Source organism: Zootoca vivipara, chromosome 3, assembly GCF_965207765.1.
Source record: "Zootoca vivipara chromosome 3, rZooViv2.hap1.1, whole genome shotgun sequence".
In the NCBI taxonomy this organism is placed as follows: domain Eukaryota; kingdom Metazoa; phylum Chordata; class Lepidosauria; order Squamata; family Lacertidae; genus Zootoca; species Zootoca vivipara.
This window is the reverse complement of record NC_142586.1, coordinates 62,850,769-62,872,351: the sequence shown is the minus strand read 5'-3', so window position 1 is coordinate 62,872,351 and position 21,583 is coordinate 62,850,769. Positions and strand designations below refer to the sequence as shown.

Sequence of the window (21,583 nt, the reverse complement as noted above, 5' to 3'; positions counted from 1 at the left end):
GTGCATATACAATGTAAATAATACAATAATATAATTCTTTTGAAGATACAGAATTCACCTTACTGTTTGAGGCTAAACTATTGATATGTAAACCAAACCTGCTCAATCTGGAATAGATCCACCTCGAATTCCTGCTCACAATCATTTGAGCTTCCCAGGGGCAAAGGAAGAACACCTTGGCATCAGGGTGGATTTGATTTAAATCAAACTGATTTAAATCACGATTTAAATCACGATTTAAATCACTAGTCAGTAAGGCTTGATTTAAATCATAGTTTTCTACATAAAGACTAATTCTTGCTGGTATAACTTTAATATGCAAGTAGATGAAGATTTTTAGAATAACAACTTTTCATATTAGTTTTTTATCCCCAGTTTAATGGGTTGTTCATATTTGGACAACTTTACTGTTGTACTTAGGAAGGAGTAAAATAATCATTACCTTAATAATAACAATTTAAATAGATTTATTCAACTGAAACAATAACATTACTGTACAGCATATGTTATTTGCTTAAACAAACATCCATATTTGTTAACTAATTTGGCTAAACAAAAACAATATATATATATATTTTAAGAAACTTAGACTGTCAGCCCAGCCTACACATGAAAAACCTGAATACTGTCCACTCCAAACAATCAGAAAAATATTGTTTCTATTCTATTCACTGAACTTCTTGAAACTTAGCCCTGAAGGGGTTATTTCTGTATTCATAGGTTTGTAGAACAATAGGGTTAAGGTCTTTTTCTCAACTCTGTTCATGTTATAACATTTTTGCTGTGAAGAAGAGGCATGTGATCTCTGTTGAGTCAAATTCAGTTTTGAGAACTGCAAAAGTAAACCAAGCATCTGTGATAATATCTTGTAGGCAGAGAAACTGCCCAATAATCTTACAAAAACCTCTGGAAGAGCATGACATTGTGAATGGATTAATGGAATTTATTTACCCCAAAAATTAAACATATACAACCTTATTCTACATAATTAAAAAACTAATCTTTATTTCATGATGGAATAACCTTTGGATGGTAATATATTTTCCTCAAAAAGCATTTTATTAAAAAAAATCCAATTTAAATCAAAAAAATCGATTTAAATAAAAAAAATCCGATTTAAATAAAAAAATCCGATTTTTTTTATTTTTTTAAAAAAATCATTGATTTTTATCCACCCTGCTTGGCATTAGGCACAATCTGTCCACTTCTTAGAGGTCTTTTCCTACAGTGTATCTTATCATGAATAAGGTAAGTTTGGAAAGTGATGGCAGAAGTGAAGGCAATAGTAGGGCCTAGATCAGACTGGAAGGAGTCGGTGGAAGGGGGAGTCTGAACTAAGGGAACTTGTTCAAAAGCTCACAACCATCCCAGGTTGAAGCTGAAAATCAACAAGTTTTACTGCTGCCTTTTGTGTCTTCCCTTTCAGAAGGGAAAGAGCTTGCATCACCATACTTTCCACAGAGATATTTATTTCATATGTAAATAACCCTGTAATCTAAACCCATGACAGGTTGTGGTGGGCTTCCTGGAACAGCAGGACCACCACAAAGGATGCAAGCCCTGCTGCTCATGCTGGCTGAAGCAAAAGACAGGGCAATGTGGGAGAGGCAAATCACTGTGCTAGGTTGGAGTCCAGAGGATCTTGGGTAAGCTAAGCCTTTCCCCTGGAATGCCTTGTTTTGGGGCTTTCCACATGTTGCTGCCACTTGGATTCCCATTTGTGGCACATCCATCGGCTTGTGTGAATGCAAGCTGTAATGGGGATCTCCTTGCCACTCCATGAATAGAGGCTGGCAGGGCTGGGATAGAGTTGTCCTTCTGCCCAATGCACACCCAACCAACCTGGTGCAAATATAGTAGCTTACAAAAGAATTTTGGCTGAACTGAAAATAAGAAGTAGCTCACCTTACGAGGGGGTGGTCCATGGTCATCCAAGTAAGTGGAATTTCCTACAAAGAAAGAAAAGTGAAATGTAAAATAAATTTTAATGGGTCAGAAATTAAGCAGGTACTGTAATGTACATCGGATGATCAACTTCTAACACTGCTTTATATAAAATTAAAAGAAACACAATCCTTCTTTGCAAAGGGATTTCTGTAACTGATCGATAAGCGGTCTGAAGAACCTCTGCACTTCTCAAATAATGATAATAAAAATAAGACAGCTGACAAATGCAATTTCTATTATTGTTACATTTGTCATCTGCTTTTTACAAAAGAAAAAAGTCTTGAAGGTGAAATACAGCAAATTAAAACTATTTAAAAACAGGAATTTTCAACAATGAATGAAATACATGAAAAACTAATCCACTAACATATGCTACAGACAAGTCTACCCACACCATTAATGATGAGTGCCACCATTGGAGGTGGTCCCTGAGTACACAAAAAGATCTTAGCCTTAAACAGAGTTAATAGAGTGAATGCTCATGTGTATGGAACCTCCTGGAAGCCATTAATGATCTGCCAAGAGCTGTTGGTATTCTACTTTCTGAAGGACATACCGTATTTTGTTTTCTAACTTTTTATAACACTTGAAAAAAAATGGTGGTCAAGAAGCATGCTATGCACTGGAATAACATATAAAAGATGCCATACATCTTATACAACATGATATTTTAATGGCTTTTACGTTACCTTGATAATTTCTAAATGAACTTTAAACTGAATTGGTTTGAACAATTCTTCCCTAGACCATTTTCAAAGCTTAAAATGCATCAGCTATTATTATTGACATGAAAGGAATAGCTCTATTCCAATTTCATAGTAAGCACTTGTCCTTGTGTGACTAATTCGTCCTGTATTTGTTATTTAAGTCCTCTATTCCAAAAGATAACCTTGTAATCCAAGGTTTCAAGGCTGAAGAGTAATGCTATTTGAAGTAAACAAAGAACTCCTGTAAAACATATACAATACATACATGAACTTTGCAAAAATAGGTAAACTATATGACATTTACAACAGTTCTTGCATATTCTGGATGTGTACAGACATTTAAAAATATGAATGTTAGAAGTCTGGCAAAATAACAGTATTTTAAAAGAAAAAAATGGAACAGAGCCATTTTACATTGTGATAAGCCAATGAATGTATTTAAATAACTCTTTTTAAAAAATCTTCTAACAATAGGAAGGCCATACCTTCCTGAGCTGTATTCGTACCATAAAAATATTTATGGATGGTATTCAACTAATGAGTCCCATCAGTGGAAGCCGGCACAAATACTTCTGCTTGTGCAATGGGACTCCCTGCAAAAAACAAACAAACCAACCTTTGGGAAGCTGGGGGGGGGGGAGGTAGGATCATTCCATCTGGCAAGCTGAAATGCTTACTCTGGCAGAACAATCTCTACATAGTGCAACATTCAATTCCTCCTTATGCTATTTTTAGACTTTGTTTTTCACCCCCTTTCTCTTTTGTGCCTCATCCCTGTGAACCCCCTCCCCTGTTGCCACAGGGGATCACAGTTTTTGTAGTTCAAAACCACAATCAAGATGCTCCAACATAATTCTTAAGAGCTCTCAGCTGCCTGCTACCGTCCTCCCTTCCATTGCGTCCTCCCATCTTGAGGAAGAGTCAAATACTTTTTACTTCATCCACTTTCAGACAGAGGTGAAGTTCTATATATATATATAAATGTAGGCATTGCTCGCGCGGAGGTCACCGCCTTTCTCTGTAACTATTGAACCGTAATGTAACAAATTTAGTCACAACGTTCCATGCCCATCAGGGAGGGATCTGGCATTCATTTTTTTCCAAAAACCCACACCTTTCATACCTAAAATAATGATTAAACACAAAAAAGTGGCGCCCAAATTAGATGTCACCACCAGAAGCTCTGAAAACTCCATCAGCATCCAATAGAAAGGCAGATCGCACCCTGCCACCTCCAAAGCTGCGCCGCCAGATGACATCACAAAATTCCACAGCAACCAACTGAAAACAGTCCTTTTGCAGCAACAAGGCCCAGCTTTTTCAATAGGCTGCAGCATTGCCAAACAGGGGAAACTGAGTAGGCCACACCATTCAGTAGGCCACAGGCAAAAACAAACAGAATAGGGCCTTTCGCAATTGGGGGGGGCACAGGGATGAGGCACAACAAAGGGAGGGGGGAACACATAGCCATGGGGGGAAGGAAGGACCCTGAGTCAGCCAAAGCAGTGGGGGTGGGTTGGGACAGGGAAAACTGAGTAGGCCGCAACATTGTCCAGTAGCCCACAGGCAAAAACAAACAGATTATGGGCAGGGCCGTCTTAAGCATACCCGGTGCCCTGGTGCGATCCCTCTGGTGCCCCCCTTTCCCAGAGTTGACCCCCCCTGGCAGTGGCGGCGGGAGCTGCGTGGGGCTCGGCGGTGATGTCTTCGTCGCCTTGCGCTGCCGCCGCGGCACCGCTGGCCGAGCTGCTGGGTGAGGCGCTAGGGCGCCTGACGGCTCGGCAGTGCCCATGGCCTCGCTCGTGGGGCTCTACTGCGGCGCCGGCAGCAGCACAGCCTGAGCCGCCGCCGCGGCAGGAGCCAGAGCCAGAGCTGAGCCAGGCGCGCAGCTGGCCGCTAGCCTGGCCGCCTTCTACACGTGCTTCCAGCCGGCCCGAGGCAAAGCTGGAGCCGAAGCGGCACCGGAGCAGCGGCAGCAGCGCCTGGAGATTAGCGCTGGTAAGAAGCCATACGGGCCATGCCAACAAGCGTCGGAAGGTGGGCTCTGCAGACGGAACAGGGTCCTAGTGCCCCTGCTCCGCTTGCTTTGCTCCCTGCTCTCCCGTGAGCGGCGCGGCTGGCGGAGGGAAAAGGGAGGCCGCCGCACAGCTCCCCCACTTGCTGGGGCGCCCCTCAGCGCCCCCCTGAACACCCAGGCGCCATGGTGCACTGCGCCACCGGGGGTCTACCTAGAGCCGGCTCTGATTATGGGCCTTTCACAGGGTGGGGGAATCACAGGGATGAGGCATAACAACAGGGGAGGGGGTTCACAGGGATGAGGCACAACAAAGGGAGGGGGGAACACATAGCCATGGGGGGAGGTAGGACCGTGAGTCAGCCAAAGCAGTGGGGGTAGGCACATTTTCAGGAACATGCATGAGTGGGGGAGTCTTATTTTTGAAACTTACAGTAGGGGAGTCAGGGTTGGGACAGGGCAGGTGAGGGGACTCTGAAGGGAGACTCTGAAGGTCAATTTAACAGAAAAAGGTCCATTTAACACAAAAACCCACAGCAACGCGTGGCCGGGCCAGCTAGTAAATTAATAAAAATTGTGATAAGTTCTGTTATATTATTACAGTGGTACCTCGGTTTATGAACACAATTGGTTCCGGAAGTCTGTTCATAAACTGAAGCGTTCATAAACTGAAGCAAACTTTCCCATTGAAAGTAATGGAAAGTGGATTAATCTGTTCGCGGAGTACTTAAACTGAAGCGTTCATAAACTGAAGCAAACTTTTCCATTGAAAGTAATGGAAAGTGGATTAATCCGTTCCAGACGGGTCCGCGGAGTACTTAAACTGAAGCGTTCATAAACTGAAGCATGGGTGTAATTGGTTCCGGAAGTCTGTTCATAAACTGAAGCGTTCATAAACTGAAGCGAACTTTCCCATTGAAAGTAATGGAAAATGAATTAATCCGTTCCAGATGGTTCCGCGCCGTTCATAAACTGAAAATTCATAAACCGAGGTGTTCATAAACCGAGGTTCCACTGTAGTTACATTTACTTGTAACATATAGAAATTGTTCATATTAAGGAATATACGGTAGGTTTATTGTATGCCTCTGAATATTATGTCTTCTCTCTTCCCCATGTTCTGACAGCGGAGCTAAATTTATGTTAACAGCACCTCTTTCCAACATTAGCAAAAGCCTAAGTTTCCCCATGATCCAGCTGTTAGCACATACCAGTTTTCCTTAACAATGAGAAGTCTGTATGAAGAAGCAACCCTTTCTGTAATTAAGACAGTCAGCAGAATGCAGCTATTGATATAAAAAGAATGATACTAGCATTCTCTTAGTTTCATGACAAGTATTCCTTACTCTGTGTTAAAACAAGTGATCTTTTGGTCTACACATATAAAGAAAATAGTTTTTTTAGATCTGGCACAGAGTTACATTTTAGGATACCAAGATTTTTTAAATAGTATGAAATAAGTATATGTGCCTTCCAGTGGTGTTTCATGTAGCCATAGGAAGAACAGCATAGTGTCAGAATATAGGTTTAGTGTTAGCTTTCATTATATGAAGGACTGTTTCCTGCTTATAGTTTAAATATATGAGGTAAACAGCAGACATACTATGTGCAGAAAAATAGTGTAATATATTGAGTGAGTTAAAATATTTGCCCCTGAACTGAATCCAGCCCCCGGGGATGCTACCTAGTCCATCCATCAGCAAACCTATAATTCAAATGTGTAATCTCCCTTCATACATTTCATGGAAAGCAGGCCTGCACCACTCCCCCCTCCCGTAAGAGGCCAGGGAGACACACAGACATTGGGGGTGGACAAGCGGTGAGGCTGCAGGAGAAAGGGGGGAATCAGCAGAGCATCCCACCCCCATTTCTAGTGAGAATTGGATTGGATTGGAATCACTTTTGAAACTGGAAGGAGCCCTTCTGTCTACAGAAGAGCAGGTCCAGATCAAACCCAGTGATACTGGATCTGTACTTTTAGTATGTTTATAGGAATTTTTTTAAAGCGTTCTACTACTTATTTTAATTACTGCTCTTTGGTGCCTTGATGTATTTGGTTTTTTAAAAAAAATTGAAAGTGTGCTCTTATAGAAATGCAGTGCAGATAATAAAAGCATCCCACACTAAACAATAGGGAGGAGAGCTTCTAAGTAGATGCTAAGCTTCAGCATCTCCCTTATTATAGAAAAGTATTTCTTGCCTTCCTCAGTTTTTCTTCACTATATTTATATACAGCCTTCTCACAACAGTTTTGCATTTCAGTATGTGCACGTTTTCCAGTGGGCAGAAATGGGTAAGGAGAAATGAAAGCTGTTTGCCTTTATTCCCTTGGATTTTTCATAATATCCATTTTAAAGCATGTAAACAAGGTAAAATATTTGCTCACAGAGACACTATGTACACAACACAGCTCTTATGTACAAATTGCTGCTAGGTCAGGGTTATACAACATAATTCTGTTAATCTACCAGCATAGTTTATATTCTAAATTATCTGCTGGGCCACAGTACATTGGCACTCACAAGATATGTTGCTGGCATCCACCACTGTGTAGAAAATACGTGGTAAAACACCACCACCAGTTAATTCACACACACGCGACACACACTTGTGTGTGTGTGTGTGTGTGTGTGTGTGTGTGTGTGTGTGTGTGTACCGTGTTTCTCATATTATAAGACACGTCTTATATTTATTTTTTCCTCAAAAAAACACACTATGGCTTATTTTCAAGGGATGTCTTATTTTTTTTCTCCTCCTCCTGCCGCGGCCGGCATTGCTGCTGCGCCTATCACTATGTCTTATTTTCGGGGTATGGCTTATATTCCTTGAATGCTTAAAAATCCTGCTATGGCTTATTTTATGCGTATGTCTTAAAATATGAGAAACAGGGTAATCTCAAGGCTACAACTGCTTAAACATTTTTGTTTAGGTAAGGCTATCCAGACACATAGGCAGTGACATGCTTTAATTTCTTTTTCTTTCAATTGTTTTGAAATGTTTAGTTATTTTTAACTTTTCGTTGATAATTTTAAAATTTATTATAAACTGCTACAATCAAGCATTAGTATATAAATTTTGTTAAGATCACAATAAGCATCATTACATGGTAAGGAGAGAGAAAAACCTAAACCCCATGTAATTGTGGACAACACAGTATAGTTTTTTCTCAGTATCATTCCCCAATTCACTACATAAATCCTACACACACACACACACACTAGGCAGTGAGTAAAAAAATTCTTTCTTTTTTGGACCTCTGGTCTTGACTCTTGGAAATCACAAAGGAAGGGCAGAGGGATTAAATAAACTTTTTTTTTCAAAAGACACCCCAAAGCTACTTTTTGTTTAATAAATGCTTTGAAATACACTTGAATTCAGCTCTAAACTTCCTACTGCTGACAATCTTTTTAGGACGAAACTTTTTTAAAAAGTCTTACACACAGATGGATTATGCTAGATCCATCTGCCTATGCCAATGCTCGATTAACTCAATAAAAATGTGTCTGCTCAGCATCTTTACAAACCTGGCTAGGAAGCAGCATTACCAAAATCGACACACCCGATATTTTAGACAACCAATTTCTAATGTTAACAAAAGCACAGTTGTGAGCCATAATTTGTTGCTTGGGATTCAGACATCTTCCTTTGAGAAATCACTTCTGTTCTGGAGATTGTTTTCCCCCAATATTCATAACTTAACTGCTAACAGGAAACTCCAATTATTTGGAATATAACTGCTCAACTATCATGAGCATATAACCAGGCAGTGTGCATGACTTTTGATGAGTAGCCACTACTCTAACCTATGCTATGCTGTGATCCTTCCAATGATCACTCAGCCACCAAAGACCCTGTGTGGCGAAGCTCCTGGACAGAATGCATCCCAGAAGCCAGTCTTTATATTCTGTTCTGAGACTCTAGTTTGGCTTAGTGCTGGAAGTGAAACAGTGAAGAGCACTCACATCTTAACATAATGTACAATTATTTTCCATAATTCACTGCCACAAGGGACTAAAGTAAAAAACAGGCAGGATGGTTATTGATAAACTTATTAGCCATTATGGCTAAATGGATGCTCCATCTTCAATGGCAGCATGGCTCTGGATACTTGCTTCGGCATTGCGGGTGCATTACAGCACTATAGGGGATGGCTTCATGCCTTTCCCATCATGCTTTTCTCATAGGTTTCTCAGAACCATCTTGTTAACAATCTTGCTGCAGGTCTTGGTGCAATATAGCAAAGCTATATTGTGTTCCACATGGCACAAACATTGTGTGCAGGCTTTACACTCATATCACATGCTGCAGTTTGCATAATCTAGTCCTTTTTAAAAGAGGTGGAAAGTGCAGAGGACAGCTGCATGGCGATTGCAGAGCTCCGGACTCAACCTATACCTCTCTACATTCATTTTGCCAACAGAAAAATATATGCATAGTCTCTACTTCTATACTCATCCTGAGAAACACCAAGCAGGTTGGTATATGATTTTAAAAGGTAAAGGGACCCCTGACTGTTAACGCGAACGACTCTAGGGTTGCGGCGCTCATCTTGCTTTACTGGCCGAGAGAGCCGGCGTTTGTCCTCAGACAGTTTTTCCGGGTCATATGGCCAGTATGACTAAGCCACTTCTAGCGAAACCAGAGCAGCGCATGGAACTGCCGTTTACCTTCCCGCCGGAGTGGTACCTATTTATCTGCTAGTTCTTTGACGTGCTTTCGAACTGCTAGGTTGGCAGGAGAAAGGACCGAGCAACGGGAGCTCACCCTGTCACAGAGATTCAAACTGCTAACCTTCCGATCAGCAAGCCCTAGGCTCTGTGGTTTAGACCACAGCGCCACCCGCGTCCCATATGATTTAAAACTAGGAGTTAATTAATCCTTACTAGAAGGAAAGACGCTATTGCTTTTAATTGTTATGGGCTGCTTATATATCTATTACTTTTCATTCTTTATTGCTGGTTTGGTAGTTTCCACGTTCCTGAGACAGGCTTTTAATTTCAGTGCGTTCTGCTACCAAGTCAGTTAGCTTTGTAATGTACTTATGGGAAATTTGCTAACAGGCATCAAAACTTTATCTTCATCAATTAGGATTATACTCATCATCCACTGAACAGACCTTTGGGCATAAAAAGTTCTTTGTTCAGTTTGAGTTCTGTGTGAGAGGCACATACGCTATTCATGCTTGTAGGGGTTTCTTTTTTCTGTCTATTTTGAAATGGTCAAGACTAGAAAACCATTGGAAAAATGAAGAGTAGAAGAGAGAGTTAAATAATTTAGATTGCTCTTAAAAAGGACAAATTACTCTAGCAGTTTGTCATCTGGATGTATCCTCCCATAAAGTAATGTATTTTGATGAGAAGAACAGGCACTCTGCTCAAGTACTTTAAATATAAAGATGTTTTTAAACTAACCATGCCAAGTTTTAAGTAGGCATAACAAACCAAAACAGTATAAAATGGCTTGCTAGCCTTCCTCTCCCTTTGAAATGTGTCCACTGATAAGCAACAGTTTCATCCACTACCCTCTCCAAATGAAATGAGGAATGTATCAACTTTCCCCCCCACAAAGGAAGGCATTACCCAACCATTACTGTACCTCCTTATAAGTACTGTACAGTATACAGTTACAGGTAGGTAGCCATGTTGGTCTGCCGTAGTCGAAACGAAATTTTTATATCCATACTGTATATATCTATCTATATCTACTATCTATCTAAAATTAAAAAAAAAATCCTTCCAGTAGCACCTTAGAGACCAACTAAGTTTGTCATTGGTATGAGCTTTCGTGTGCATGCACACTTCTTCGTTCTGAAGAAATGTGCATGCACATGAAAGCTCATACCAATGACAAACTTAGTTGGTCTCTAAGGTGCTACTGGAAGGAATTTTTTTACTTTGTTAAAAGTATACAGTTCCTTCAGCTTCCATGGCATATGAGTAGCCAAGTCATGTATCTCTCACCTCCTCTGATTACACATTGTAAGCCTCCTTGACAGGATCTTGCCTAAGGACAGCCCAGCCAATCTCCTTGTGATCAATAGCTTCACTGCTTTATCCTATATTGCCGCCCCCCAAAGTACTTCCCAGAGTACTTGCACTAACATACAACTTCATTTATCTCACTGCTCCCTGTTCCTTATCCTTCAACCAAATACAAAGGCTACCACAGTACAGGTGATCATAAAAGCAAGTTTTGCTAGTATAGAACTAAACAGACCAACTGACTGCTTTCTGCGATTGCATTTGCTTGCTACTTTTTAATATTTGCTGTTTTGTTTTTTAAAATGGTCACACACTACTATGAGGTCAGGAAGTTTTGTGAGTTCTAGTCCAATAATATTTGGAGGACCTGCTCTAGGGACTGTACCCCGGCATTTTAATTTGACAGTGCTATGCACAATTTTAAAATTGTGTGCAACTACAAAATTTAACAAAATTTTTTGGAAGGCTTGTGTTTAAAAATTAGTTGCTACTTCATGTATTATATTGGATCCAGATGAAGGCTGCAATCCAAACAAGCACTTATGAGGGAGTAAGTAAACCTTACTGAACACAGCAAAAACCTACTTCTGAATAAATATGCATAGGACCGCACTGTTAAAACTTTCCTCTATTTTCCTGCATGTTATCCAGACCACCAAAGTAAAAGCTTTAATAAAAACAGCTAGAGAGTGGGAGAAGATAAGAAAAACTGCATGTTTCTCTAATTTGGCAATAAAGCAGCATCATGAAGATGACAAATGAAGGCCAGATAGTATCATCTGGATACAGTCAGTCAAGTTAGTGAGTCAAGACAAATATATCCAGTTGGAGAAAAAAACGCATTCCATTTCATGGTAATTACAAAAAAATATCTGGACTAGTCATATCTATAATAATTACCAGCAATGTTATGACTATTTAAAACCAGAATGCTTTTTAGCTATGCATGGGAAGAAGAGAATTATGTGAATGCAAGTTGAAAGCGAGTAATCCTCAAACACATGTCTTGTTTTCACTCTAATGTACCGCTACTATGAAGTCAGTATTAGGGTTGCCATATTTCAAAATGTGAAAATCCAGACACAAATGTTTGTTTTTTGCCAAAGTTGTGGAGCTTCCCCCCCACAAAAAAACCTCACCCCAAAAATGAAGTTTTTAAGCTACCGTATTTGCTACCTGGGTTGCCATGCGTACTGACTTTCCCAGACATTTCCGCCAGAGACTGTTTCCAACTGCCATATTCTGACTATGTCTGGGACGTATGGCAGCCCTAGTCAATAATGAACCAATGCTGAACTTTGCTAAAGAAGCTGCTTTTATTCGCCTGTGCTACTGTGCTCTGCCCCCATCCCCTTGCCACATATGTTAAGCACACAGTGGCTCTCTTTTCCTCCACCTTAAACAGCTCCTAGATAACTGCCTTTTAAGTTAAGGCACCCTAATGAGTAGTCTACATAACACTACCACCTGATAAAGGTCTCCTAACTTTTTAACCCTCAGTCAATAGTTGGGATCAAATGAACACCACCACCACTGGAGGAAGAAACCAAACTATTTGTGTCAATCTTCCACAATTCTTTGTTCCAGGTGGACCTCAGCTATAAAAAGGTATGGCCATATGTTGTTTCACCTACCCACCCACCCATTAATCTACTGTATTTTACTTTTTTGGACTTACCTCTACTCCTTCTGAAACTATTGAACAAACTGAAGAAACACGCAGCTATGATGCCAGGGGATGACCCAATGAAATAGTGTTTACTGTAGGTCTACAGGTGCTTAGTCCATAACCTGTTCTATCCATTTCATGTGAGAAAGGAGTACATAGGGTGAAATCCCAACATTTATCCATTTTCATAAAAGACAAACCATTCACTCCCCTTAACACACCACAAATGGGACTAGGCCCCAAATCATTTGGAGATTTGTATGTTGGCAACGTCACCTTGAATTGGGTCCAGTAATGTACAGCCAGCCAGTGCAGATCCCGCAGGACAAGAGTTTTGCGATATCATAGGAAAATGCCAACCAATGCTATAACAGCAGTATTCTACACTAGATGTAGTTTCCAGGTAACACAAAATAGAATTTATTACAGCAATCTGGATGAGAGGGTACTAAAATATGAATAATGTAACCTAGTTATCTTTGTCCAGGAATGGCCTTGGCCAGCAAACCAAATGTTTCTGGAAATACAGTCAAACATTTATTTATTTATTGGGCAAGCTCATGTTACGGTTGCTTCAGGTTACGTGTTTTCGGGTTGCGGACCATGGGAAACCCGGAAGTACCGGAACGGATTACTTCCGGGTTTTGCCGCTCGTGCATGCGCAGAAGCGCCAAATCGCGCCTGCGCCGACGCAGCGCTTCAGGATGTGAATGCTGTGGGTTGCGGATGTGCCTCCGTCATGGATTACATCTGCAACCCAAGGTTCCACTGTAGATGTTCCTTGCCGCTGAAGCCACCAAGGCCTCTAGTTACAGGTCCAGAAGAACTTTCAGACTTCAGGGAGAATGGTGTTCCATCCAGAACAGGCCAAAATGCCCAATTCCCCAAACTAACAGAATAATGATTGAAGCACTGAGTTGAAAAATCTGCTGGTGGGGTAACCTACATACGTATGTGGGTTTACATTTGCACTCTCCCCCCCCCCCCCGTGTGTGTGTGTGTTGCATGGGGCCCTTAGAGCATTAGTCAACCTTTAATGTGGTTCCGAAGCAAAAAAAAAAAGGTTAGCCATCCCTGTCTTAAAATCTTTATATAGGCTGCTTCACAGAATAATCTGGAGGGCTTTTTACCTGCTGTGACTAAAATTCACCCGGGGGCGAGGGGGTCTTGCAGGCAGCCCAGAAAAACAATCCACACTATCAAGGCTGAATCTTCTGCAAAGACCAAAATATTTAGAGTACAATGATGTAATAGCCATGTATCAGTCAACTCAATGTACCATGCATGCACAATTGCCACACAGTTGGTGTGCGGTATGCAGACTGCATAGTGGGAACTAGATTGGGATAAACATTATTAGAACTAGCTGCAGATCCTGGAACATGCACACCTGCGTCCCAAAATCCACAGTGAGCGCTACTCAGTAGGAACCCAGCTACCAGTACTGACTAGAACAGTGTTTCCCAACCTTGTGCCTCCAGATGTTTTCGGACTACAATTCCCATCATTCCTGACCACTGGTCTTGCTAGCTAGGGATGATGGGAGTTGTAGTCCCAAAACATCTGGAGGCACAAGGTTGGGAAACACTGGACTAGAACTTCACTGTAGTATTTCTTGATAAAACTAGTGAACATTTTTGTTTTGTTTTGTAATGTGTATTATTATGAAGATATATTTCTAAATATTTAAAACTGGAATTTTTTTTTTGTTATGCTTAGGGTGAAGAGAATTATCTGCATTACCAACAGGAAATTTGGAAGTAGTTAATTTCGTGAGCCCTTGCTTTATTCAAGGCTTGTTTGCACATCCTTGCCAGCTGCATTAGTTTTGATAATGGTACTTCAGGGTAATTAAGTTTAATGTAGGATGACAAATATTTGCTTTGATCTGCAGAAAATGAATATCTTACTGAAAAAATATATTTATTTCACTGCATTTAAATCCTGCCTTTCTTTTGCCATTGTTGTAAACAAATTATAAATGATTTTCATTCAAGTTCTCTTGAAATGGCAGTATGGTGTAAGCCTTGGAAGAATTAAATAGTTTCTTATATGGGAACCTGTTTCTTTTATGTTTCTGACAGATCGGTGAGTAAAATTTCATCAAGAGATTAGACAGACAGATGCACTTGGATCCAGTCAGGTTTAGCTGTTTGCTTTATTTTGGGGATTTGGAAATGCTCAAGCCAGCCTTAACATTTCACAATGCAAACAATAATTACTTAGACAGACTCTCTATTTCTTTCTGTCTCTCTTTCCTGTTTTTGTTTAGTTTGAAGAACCACAGAAGTATGCCATTGCTATGCCAGAATCCTTCAGAAAACCTTTAACACAGAGACAGTACTCAAACTCTGCCACTGATCATACCCTTTGTAAGAAACCTCTTCAAGTATGCAAACATCAGTATTAAGTCGGCTATCTCCACATAGCAATTGACATTAACTAATTTACTTAGAAGGCTCAGTGGCCTGCAACTCTAACTTCTGAGCTGTCTATACACAGAAATTAACTACAGCCTAAGTGCTCATCCACACTTTTACTTGTCCTGCCACTTTCCCCCAAGAAAACCCACTGTTTATCACTGAATCAGAATAAATGTGATTCAGTTTTTCTACAGACTGACATTTGTTCCAATTCAGCAGTAAACAGCGGGTTTTCCTGCAGAAAGAGGTGGAATAAATGAAAAATTGCTCAGACAGCACGGGACAAGCAGAAAACCTCTCGTAAGTGTGGACTAACCCTAAAGATCCTAGGTGAGAGCTGGGGTTGCCATATGTCGTCTTTTTCCAGGACATGTCCTCTTTTTCATAGTTAAAAGTAGTAGTTGGCAAATGTGTCCTCTTTTTTGCTATTCAAAATATGACAACCCTACCTTCCATGGGTGGGGGTGGTAAGAGTTAAGAACTACCTTTAAGAAAGGACTCTTTCTGTAGCTTTTGGTTTTTTATTTACATTAGTTTTCTATATGTTATTGCAACATGAAAAAAACTTGAATAAAAATCTTAATGCTAAAATAAAGATTGAAACACGGAGCTTCATCTCACTTATCTTTCAACATCTTACTAAATAAGGAACAGATTCTGTGATTCTGCTATACCAATAGCATCCCCTGCTCCACGCATCTGTTCATTCCTACCTTCCTTGTTTCCTTGGGTCCTCCTCTTTGCACATATCCACTAGAGTGGGAACAGCAAGGGAGGGGAATACCAATGGGAGATTAAGAGGTCTGTATGACCCACAGCCTACTTATTTAGGCACAACCATGTAAATACTTTTGGGGTTTTAATCTAGTATTTTGATATGGACAAAGTTCCTCCTTTCCAGCAAAGCACCTGAAGTCTGCCTGAGTAATACCACAGTAAAACCAAGAAGGCAGACCATGAGCAAACATTAAAAAAACACCAAGCAAATATTTTAAAGAAATCCCCGTACTTGAAACACAAAAGACATTCCTTGCTAAAGTCAGGATTTTATATTTTTAATTTCCTGTTTGGCACAGGCGTACTCTTTTTGGATGACCATCATTTATACAAGGATTATCTAAAGAAAGAAGAGAACCACTCTCATAATCTCCTTGCCACTCCACATAATTGTTTGACTCATATTGACAAAAACATCAGTGGTCTTCAGCTAAAATTAGATTTTTCTGAGTTTATTTGGATTTTCAAAAGAAAATCCACTGTTGGGGCCATAATTACTGTATAACAATTATTAATTATAAAAATTATTATTAGTAGTAGCTATTGTTACAATCTATGGAATTTAGTTGCTGAAACTGCTGATATAGAATATCCTGGTAGTCAGTACCGGTGGTGGTGGAAGAAGAAGGAGAAGGAGAAGGAGAAGGAGAAGGAGAAGGAGAAGGAGAAGGAGGAGAAGAAATGCAGACTACCAGGATAATCTACCATTACCATACTGCATAAGCACCAATGGAGACAAAAAATTTTTTTTGATGCAATCAATGTTGGTGCAGGGAGAGGGAAGCACCTGTCGTTCAACAGTTACACGTACACCTTATAATTAGATTATAGTCTAATTACTGAAATAACATGACAACTAGAGCAACAAAAGCAGCCCAAAACAGAGGTAGTCCATGAGGTCCGCAGGCCACCTCTGGCCAACAGAAGTGCTTCCCCAAACCCTTGGGTCTCCTGTAATCCAGGAAATACTTGCTTCCTAGAATTCAGTGGAAACTATGGTATGTTTTAAATTACGGTAAACAACAAGCAGTTTGACCTTGTGGAATCAGCTTGTATGATTCAGCTTGTACTTTCAAGATCCATTTTGCCCACTTTATGGCCCAATCGAATGAATTTACTAAGCACATATTGGGTATCTTAGAATGTGCAGTACCACACTGGCATCATGTCACACATTACTCAGTACTTCTAAGTTTGTCCATGTTTCCCAAAAATGAGTATTAATATATGCAACTGAAACATTTAAATATTAAACAGCTCTTAAAGTGGGTTCACTAAACAGCTCTTTCCCAACTGAACTGCCAATGAGTAAGCCAGTGTATGGATCACTTTAGTCACTACAAAAAGGGTTGTTTCATATACTAGGATCACTCAGGTAGTCTGTAGCAAATAGAAGATGTGGCGGGTGGCTGAAGAAGGTGAACTAGGAACAAGCATGCTGGGGAAAGGTCTGGGTCAGTTGTAGCTGTCCATTACAGCTGCCCATTGTTTAATTTATGGAAGGCACCATCACTCAGGACAATAAGTCTGGGGCCAGACTATCTGCTTTGGTTGCTACTAGCTCTTCACTGGCACAAGAAGAGGGCTACCTCTTAGCCTAAACCAGGCTGGTCCAACATGTGACCCAAGGTCAAAGCCTTTTGGGTGCCCCTCAGCAGCATTTGACACACACACCTGGCACCCTCCAAAGCCAGGTAAGGAGGTGCTGGGCTTTGGGAAGGAGGAGTGAGGGATCCAACAGGGTCCTAGGAGTCCTCCCACCTCCTTCCCCAAACCTAGTTGATGCTTTCCCTGCCAGAGCTTCGTGCCTCCTTCCCGAAGTCTGGCAGTTTGGTCAGCCAGCTTTGGGAAGGCAGCACAAGGGCTGGAATGTGTGTCAAATTTTGGGCTCTGCCACAAAAGCAGTGTGAGGCCGCAGAATCCATATCAAAGTACTCTGGTGGCCCACTTGGCATGAAAGGTTGGACCAACCTGGCCTAAACCCATGAGAACCTAAATGGGCTGCTGAAACAGTGGCTGATGTTTTAACCAAAACTCTGAGGTTACAGAGTGTTGGTTCCTTCCCCCGCCAATTTCACTTCCACCACTTGCAAAAATAGAACTGCAGTGGCATCCAAACTGATTTGGAATATTACTTATGCAGGTGCAAAAGCAGAAATAAAAGGGAATGTGAAGCTGTAGAGAAAGGAACCAACAGTCTTCCTTCCCTAGGAAAGTGAGAGTGAGTATGTATGTATAAGAGAGTGCGCAGGTTTTCAGTACGTTCAGTGGAGGGTAGGAGAAAACCTTTTATTATTTACATCCTCCCCCATTCAGGATGCTTTATAGCATATTAAAAACCACAAAATACACATGAGGGGAAGAAGCAGTTAAACAGGCTGTCGACTCGTGAGTAGTCCAACCAGCAATCAGACAGGATCAGTGGCACCTGAATAAGGGTAAGGCTGGTAGGGGCTATAAGCTGTCATGGTGGGGGTTGATGTTGGTTATAAGTCTCAGAAGAATGCCGGGAAGGGGGTTGAGAAAAGGAAACCCCTGAGGAAGGCAGAGTACTATAAATAAAGTGGAGTGTTGGGTGGCTTTGCTTACTTTCTCCCCACCCCCATGAGCAGGGCTTCCCTATTCTGAGGAGAAGATGGGAGGAAAGGTAGCATGTGCCTGTCAGAAACAAGGACAGCTGCCTAAACACTGTGGGGTCTGTAGGGTCTGAGACCCCGGGTCTGTAAGACACATATAAAATAGAACTGAACAAGAGACTGTTGAAAGCAGATAACACAATCTAGAAAACAAGGCATCTATTCAATAAATCTCAGCCTGGAAGGCCGAACGCTTGCCAAAAATGAAACCTCTTAACAAGCTGGCAGAAGGCCAAGAGGACCTCTCCAGGTGGGGACTTCCAGTGCCTGGGCACAGCCACAGAGAATGTGCTCAGTCACATCCAAACCAGTAGTTCTCTGCCATGACTAGTACAGAATTGGTATACTTCTGTAAAGTAATATATTTCTGTTTTCAAGAGTCTTCCTTGCACAACAAAAATTGGTACTTATCTTTCCCCTGGGAAAATACTACTGACACATTTCTGATCTCTTAGCCTATTTCTACAACTTTGCTTCTCTTTTACCCCTACTACTCCCAGATGATGCCTTCTTTTCACATTAGCTTCACATACACTTTTCAGTGGTCTGCTACCTATTGGCTATTTTCAATGGCATAAATTTCCCTTTTTATATATTATTCATTTTGTTGTGATTCAAACAGTACAGTAGCACCCCGGGTAACGTAAACTTTGGGTTGTGAAAGCGGAAAACCCGGAAGTGTTCAGCCCTGTGCGCATGCGCAGAAACGGTCTGCCGCCGCGCACGCATGCGCAGAAGCAGTCCCTCCGGTAGCGGAAACCTTGGGATCTGACCAGAGCTCCAGAACAGATCCCATCCACAACCGGAGGTACCACGGTACACCATTCAATCTTCCTGGAACTTAATAAATTATGAAACTACAATCTCTTAGTAGATCACATTAAGAATTGCACACAGATTTACTACCAAGAATTATCGGACCATCAAGTCCAACCCCCTGCAATGCAGGAGTATCAGCTAAAGTATCCATGACAGATGGCCATCCAACCTATGCTTTAAAACCTCCAAGAAGTAGAGTCCACCATTCCTCGTGGGAGTCTGTTCCACTGTCAGTTCTTCCTGATGTTTAGTCAGAATCTCATATCTCGTAACTTGAATCAATTTGTTTGGGTCCTACCCTCCAGAGCAGGAGAAAACAAGCTGTTCCTCCATGGGACAGCCATTTGGATATTTGAATATATCTCCTCTCAGTCTCCTGTTTTCCAGACTAAATGTACGCAACTCCCTCAACTGTTCCTCAAAAGGCTTGGTTTCCAGACCCTTGTTCATCTTGGTCCTCTGCACATGTTCCAGATTGTCATTGTCCTTCTTAAATTGTGCTGCCCAGAACTGGACATAGTGTGGTCTGACTAAGGCAGAATAGAATGGTACTATTACTTCCCTTAATTGGGATACTATATTTCTGTTGATGTGGCCTAGAATCAACAGAAATACAGCTTTTTTTCCTGCTGTTGTATCACACTGTTGATTCATGTTAAGGTTGTGATCTACTAAGATCCCTAGATCCTTTGAATAATTTGTTTCCCTCCGATACATTCAAAGGATCATAAAGGGATGCCTCATCTGTTTGCTCTACCGGTAGGTGCTGGGATTGTGACACAATGGATGAAACATAAATATGAATTAAAATATGAAACATAAATATGAATTAAAAACATATTCTAGTCTTACAGTCACAAGATTAAAAATAATTAACTTATTTGCAAAAGTATATTAGTTGCTCTTCCACTATTTGCTCAAAATTAAAAAATAATAAAACCTAAAAATGCAGTAACCATAATCACATAGATGTTTTATAGCAAAAGAAGCAGTGAAGATGTAATTTGAGAAGATCATATCATTTAATATAACATCCTGATTTACTACTGTATTCAAGATACTAAGCAATTTTTTGCCATTAAAAAACAAATTATAATATAAGTTAGTTATAACAGAAGAAGCATAAGTAAAATGATTCACAAGATAAGGCTCCTTTCTTTCTGCCTTTAGAATAATTTAAGAACGATTTAAATAACAGAAAATATTAAACTTTGAATGGTTTCATAATGAGCTAAGTAGAATGAAATAGAATCCAGTCCTAAAAACCCTACTTGGAATCACATCTTGCTAGTTTTATTGCTAGTTTTAATGAGTTTAGGATCAAAGAGGAAAATCTCCAAAAAACGGTTGGCAGGTATGTAAACAGACAAACAGAATTTGCATGAAACTGTCGGGCACAATTTGCTTTGGAATATGTTCCACTGAGGATGTTTTCTATGAGAAGCTTTGATCTATGTTACTTCAGCCACACACAAAAATCATCCATGTGTCTACAAATAGGATAATCTGAAACCTTAGAAGTGCTTCCCAGCTTTAATGAGCATAAAGCATATAGATCATAATCCATCATAATGAAGCCTTTACAAAAATTCATATACGTAAGTACAATGTACGCATGTTGATGAACTGTGAAAAGTCAACTTGGGGTACAGAATTCTTTCCATCTAGGTTTTAAAAAACAAAAAAAAATGTATGAAGCAAGACTACAATATTGCTTTATTTATCTCTTTGGCTACCTGCCCAAAGTCCCACCTCTTCTCCTGAAAAGCATGGCCTGAGCCACCCACCACTGAAACTTTTATGTCTGAATACCTAATTTGCTTGCCACCCACCAAGACTTTCTGAAGAGAGCTACTAGCAAACATTCCTTGGTCATTTAATCAAGAGAGAGTAATCTCACTGCCAACACTTAAAGTAGCAACTAGTCATCAAATGGAGTTGAATGTCTGCTTAATCCTCATGCCTACTTCTTAATACAGTCCTTACGTAAATCAACAGTAACTGCAGATAAAAGCAGTTTTGTGTCACTGGTTAATACACACACCCCACTGAATATTCCTGCTTCTGTATTAATGTATTTTCTACCACATCGTTTTACAACATAAAGAACATCTCAAATTACTTCAGGTATAGACTACACAAACTGGAGTGCTATTTTATCCTGCACTTGCACTTGTGTGTGTTATAGTGGAGAGTGAGCTGGTAACTGCTTTTGCTGGATTTCCCTTTCCTTACCCAAATGGCCATCTAACACCACTTTCTCTGTGGGAAACAAGAAGAGGCAGGCAGGCACCTGACTTCTGAGTAGCCCTCCCTAACCTGGTGCCCTCTAGATGGTTTGGACAACTCCCATCCCCCTTGGACATTGGGCTATGCTAGCTGGGAGTGAAAGAAGTTGGAATCAAACAATATTTGAATGGTCATAGGATTCCCATCCCTATACTAGGGAAACAGAGTTGTTTTTGGTTTGGCTCTACCATCACAGAAACACTTCCCAATGAAGTCCACTACAAAATTGTTAAGTGATCTGCTGAAACATTTTTCCTAGTCTCCACTATTTTTCTATTAATTTTTGAATCAACTTTTATATGTGTATTGAGAATGGTTCAG

The 21,583-nt window shown here is 40.6% G+C and overlaps 1 protein-coding gene across 2 annotated transcripts in view; it reads right to left on the bottom strand.

The window, feature by feature from the left end:
* The window catches only part of UST (uronyl 2-sulfotransferase), a 165,390-nt gene that overhangs the window by 110,874 nt on the left and 32,933 nt on the right, over window positions 1-21,583 (bottom strand). For both annotated transcript variants that reach the window (XR_015948989.1, XM_035108790.3), the window contains exon 2: window positions 1,906-1,949. Coding sequence is in view for 1 of the 2 variants with exons in the window: in XM_035108790.3 (XP_034964681.3) it covers window positions 1,906-1,949 (44 nt within the window). In the remaining variant the exon portion in view is untranslated. The remainder of the gene's footprint in view (window positions 1-1,905; window positions 1,950-21,583) is intronic.